The 5,291-nt window shown below is 41.5% G+C and overlaps 1 protein-coding gene across 1 annotated transcript in view; it reads right to left on the bottom strand.

Annotated features, from left to right (window-relative positions):
• The window catches only part of PGS1 (phosphatidylglycerophosphate synthase 1), a 53,294-nt gene that overhangs the window by 24,936 nt on the left and 23,067 nt on the right, over window positions 1-5,291 (bottom strand). Inside the window, exon 7 of the mRNA XM_015416989.1 lies at window positions 5,262-5,289. Coding sequence (XP_015272475.1) covers window positions 5,262-5,289 — 28 coding nt within the window. The remainder of the gene's footprint in view (window positions 1-5,261; window positions 5,290-5,291) is intronic.

The following is a 5,291-nucleotide window of genomic DNA, read 5'->3' as shown; positions in this document are numbered from 1 at the left end:
GACAAGACTTCCCTTACAGAACCCATGCTGAGTCTGCCTCATTAGGTTTTGTTCATCTATGTGCCTACTAATTCTTTCCTTAATAATGGTTTCCACCAATTTACCCAGAATAGACGTCAGACTGAGTGGCCTGTAATTTCCCGGATCTCCTCTGGAACCCTTTTTAAAGTTGGGAGTGACATTAGCTACCTTCCAGTCCTCAGGAATGGAGGCAGATTTTAAGGAAAGATTACATATTTTTGTAAGGAGATCCAGAAATTCACATTTGAGTTCTTTCAGAACTCTCGGATGTATGCCATCTGGGCCTGGTGATTTATCAGTTTTTAAGTTATCAGGTTTTTTTAGGACCTTTTCTCTCGTCACCTCAATTTGACTCAGGTCTTTCAACCCCCCTCCCAAAATCAGTGGTTCTGGAGTGGGCAAGCACTTCTCATCTTCCACAGTGAAGACAGAGGCAAAACATGCATTTAGCTTCTCAGCCATTTCCCTATCATCCTTCAGTACTCCTTTTACCCCTTGGTCATCCAAGGGCCCCACTGCCTCCCTGGCTGGTTTCCTGCTTCTAATGTATTTGAAGAAAGTTTTATTGGTGGTCTTTACGTTTTTTGCTATATGCTCCTCATATTCCCTTTTTGCCTGTCTGACCACAGACTTGCATTTTATTTGCCATAGCCTGTGTTCCGTTTTATCAGCCTCACTGTGACTAGCTTTCCAACACTTAAAGGAATCCTTTTTACCTTTTACAGCTTCCATTACTTTGTTTGTTAACCATGCAGGCTTTTTCCTATACCTATTTGTGCCTTTCCTAACCTGCAGAATATATATATATATTTTTAGCTTCTAGGACCGTAGCTTTAAATAGTTTCCAAGCTTCCCCAATGGTTTTGACCCTTTCTACTTTTCCTTTCAGTTTCCTACCCACATGACCCCTCATATCAGAGAAACTCCCTTTTAAAGTTAAAAGTGGTTGTATCAGTCTTTTTGGCCAATTCCCTATTTATACAAATGTTGAACTCAACAACATTTATTTATTCATTTATTTGCCATCAATTATTTATTTATTTATTTATTTGCCATCAGTTCACACTGATTTACGGCAACCACGTACGGTTCCAAAACAGAAGGGAAAAAAACCCAATCTTAATAAACAACCTTTGGGTACCCAACCACATAGGGCTTTCAAGACAAGAGACGTTCAAAGGTGGTTTGCCAATGCCTGCCTCCACATCGGTCCTGCTTAACTTCTGAGACTTGACAAGATCAGGCTAGGCTGGGGCTATCCAGGTCAGGGCTCCTCCTCTATACAACAAATTATTTTCATTAATAATCATGAAATAAAATGAATAATAATAATGGCCAGATAATAGATTCAGGTGAATAGCCATGTTGGACTGAAGCATCAGAACAAAGTTTGGTCTTAAAGGTGCCACTGGACCCAAACTTTTTCCTCAATGGCCAGAAAAGAAACACAGACAATTAAAAATTCCTTGTATTTAAATTCATATATATAAAATCATGCCAGTAAAGAAAATTCAAATCCCAACATGCTAGTCCATCATGAGAGCCAGTGTGGTGTAGTGCTTAAAGTGTTGGACTAGGATCCAGGTTCAAATCTCCACTGGTGCCATGGAAGCTTGCTAGGTGACCTTGGGCCAGTCACATTACTCTCAGCCTAGCCCTGACCTGGATAGGCCCAGGATAGTCTGATCTCATCAGATCTCAGAAGCTAAGCAGGGCTGATATGGAGGGGTCGCCTTAAGTCAGCTGTGATTTGATGGGGGGGGGGGATTCCATCACACCACTCATGTTCTGAGGAGGCACTTGGGAGGGCTTCTGTTCTCCATTTTGAAGCCCTAGAAATGACCACCCCAAACATCTACAAGGCATTCTTGAGAGTCTGCCTTTCTACTATCCTTTACTAACACTAGCCAAAGCATCACAAAACAGTGATCACAAGCTTCACCAGACTAGATGTTAAGAAACACACACCCCCAAAGAAGGTGCCCCCATTCTCCATTGTTTCCAAAGGACTAAAGTCAAACCAGAGAATCTCTGCAGTAGAAACTGAGGGAGGCCATTTTGCACCCCAGCAGAACCAGTGCAATGTACAGAACACCCGGCATCAGGGGCCATTTGGGGCCAAAGCACACCAGAGCGCCGCTCCTGCAGCTCGCCCCGGCAGCCCCGCCCCTGTGCTCCTTTTTTCTAGAGTTGCGCCGCAGCAACAGCGCAACTCCACAGAGAAGGGATTTAAACTGTTACAGACCAGACTGAAACCATTTCAGTCCCTATGTTCAATGCATCTTACACCCAAGTGCTTGCATATAGGATTGCAGACGTAGTCCACAAAGAACTTTTTGAACTACCTACCACTTTAAAAATGTCTTATACGATAATAGGCTTCCACCACACTTTTTAAAAAATAATCTTAGTAAGAATTTTGTGAAACTACAAAGCCAGCTCACTAGTTTATGACTTTTAGTTGGTTCTAAGCTTTTGATGTTATTTGGATTTTAGGAAGTATTTGTTTGTTTATTTATTTATTTAATTTATATCCCACCCTCTCCACCAAGGGAGTCTCAGGGCGGCTTACATGAGGTGTATAAAACAATTAAAACACAAATTAAATAAAATCAAAACAATGCAATTATGAACATAATATAATATAAAGTGCTAGTTTGTATCAGATGCATTACCAGCATCCTCAGGCAGCCACTGGCTGACATCGTAGTCTGGGTTGAATTGGCTGTTAGCAATGATGTTAATATTAATATTGGGGCCAGGGCCTCAGTTTCTTAGGTGCGGCTCCCTAATCGACGGCCTGGTGAAAGAGCTCCGTTTTGCAGGCCCTGCGGAACTGTAAAAGGTCCTGCAGGGCCCTGATGTCCTCCGGGAGCTCATTCCACCAGTACGGAGTTGCCACTGAAAAGGCCCTGGCCCTCGTCACAGCCAGCCTGATAACAAAGTTGCCTGGATTATTTTGCTCACCAAATTCTAGACATATTTTAGTACTGCAAAGCTGAGCTGTACAGAATGCAAATTGACTTTCAATTTATTTTTAACAGTGATGCTGCACTGCTCATTTTTAGAATAGTAAAACTACTGTTTTACTTTAAGGCCTGGGCTAGCTATCTAATATTAGCAAGGAGAATAATACAGCAAAAAGATTATCCTCTCTTCCAATGACGACCAGTTATTCTGAACCTCCTTTGAAGAGCCTGTCACTTTCTAACTCTTCCAACAATCAAGAGAAGCCGAAAGAGTCCTTCATTTCTATCTTCAAGAAGCTACAAGTAACATTTAACACTGTTTTAAGTACTAAATATCTTCTGAAGAATGCATGTCCCTCTTCCTTGTGTACAAGGGTTAAAGCAAAAAGCCTAACAGGAGGCATTATATGAAAGAAAGAGGGAAGGCCAGAAGGAACAAAAAAAATATATGCATACTTTCAAGTGGAAAAATTTGGTTCAAACTTGCACTGCAAGACAAGGCTCACCATATACCGGAGTTACACCTGTCATTTCACCATCTGAATTTACAGTCTGTGAACAACAGAAAGGAATAGTACAGTAAAAGCTCAGTAATTAGATTAAATGGAAGGCAGAAAAACCAGCCTAGGGGATGCTACTAGCTAAAACCTGAAATAAGTTCAGCTTTTTGTCTGGCAAGGTTGTTTTCCAAATTAGTGCAAGAAAACACAGGAGGAAAGTCCCACTTCACCAGTCTGTCTACTTCTACTGCACTTGCTACTGCACCTCTCACCAGATCAGCACAGAAAACTCAGTAAGCCTGCTGCCGGGAAGATACCTCAATAGTTGGCAGTGCTTGGAAGATACCTCCCGGGGGAAGGTGACAGCTCAGCATCTCACACTTTATATGAAATGAAATTAGCTTTATTCACGCACTAGCAGAGGGAGAATATTCCCATGGCAAATGTGCTACAAGCTACACTCTCAACACCAATGGGACATGATCACAACCAACATATGTGCACCAATGCACAAACTCTTCAGAAAATACTGAATAAACACTGAGATTTTGTTCTTGGGTTCTGCTATGGACAATCAAGCCTACTAGTTTTTAGGGCTCCTCTGAGAATGGCCAGAATTAAGGCACTGAAGAAACAGTATTTCAACTGGAGGAAAAGAATCTGAGAAACTTCACTAGGTAATATTACCATAACTTGGTGTATATCAACTCTCTACTTAGTGCACCAAAATTGTCAATATATGGGCTGCTATGTTCATTCTCAACCTTTTAAGGGGCTTGTGCATTCAATCTGACAGTCATTTGATCAGCTATTGGTTGTTATACTTTCAATTAGATGGCTTCATTTTTGCTTCCTTCCAGCATGCCAGGGATACAATTTGATACCACCTAGTCATGCACTGTGCCCACTGTGGTCAGCTAAGCATCCTATACAGGATGCAGACAAAGAAGCCTTAACACCATGTCCTGAAAAATGTGCTGTTTTCTCCCCCACTCTTCATGTTTTATTTAACATCTAGACTGAGATGTATGGAAAATTTGAAAGCATGCACCATGTGTATATTTGTGAATACTGAAAGGAGCTTGCTTTTTCTTCCCCTCCCACACCCTGCTTCCCTGTTTTCCAGGAAGCATCTCAATACAAATCTGCACAATTATTCATTATTATAGAATTTATCCAGCAATCAGTATGTTTACTTTTGCAATCTATAGGATACATCCAAAGAATCTGTATTTCAAAGATCTCCCAGATTACAATGACAGCTGTTGGTATGTCCCCTTTCATTATTTTTAATCCTTTTTCCAAGTGTCACAGTCCTGAGGGTATGTTTGTCTCCAGAAGGTGTTACTCCAATAGCCAGCTGCCAGTGAGATAATCCCAACTCTCAGGTGCAAAATTCTTCATGCAATAAACAGTTTCACCTGACCACACCAGCAAAACATGCATGCTCAGAGGCCCATCAGGAAGGGACCATAGTAAATCACATGTTTTACAAGCAGAGGTCAATCCACTCACCTCTAGCTAAAAATGATCTCAATATTCAGTACTCTCTGGCACACCTCTCCATGATCTCAGACAAATCTTCTACATACAAGGCTCATACTTTCCCCAGCTCTAGAACATCTCTGTCTACAGAGATGGTATATCTCTTCCCATGGTAAAAAAATACCAAACGGAATGCCTGCCTCGGCTGGAGAACATCAAAGTTTACTGGAGTGCTGAAGGGATATGCAACACCAACCAAATATCGTTAGCCTGATGGTCCTCCTACCTTGATAAGGATGGACCATCCCTTCTATAA

The sequence above is a fragment of the Gekko japonicus genome, unplaced genomic scaffold (assembly GCF_001447785.1).
Source record: "Gekko japonicus isolate JY-2015 unplaced genomic scaffold, Gekko_japonicus_V1.1 scaffold518, whole genome shotgun sequence".
Lineage (NCBI taxonomy): Eukaryota > Metazoa > Chordata > Lepidosauria > Squamata > Gekkonidae > Gekko > Gekko japonicus.
Note: the sequence above shows the minus strand (reverse complement) of the source record. Positions and strands in the feature narration are given on the sequence as shown.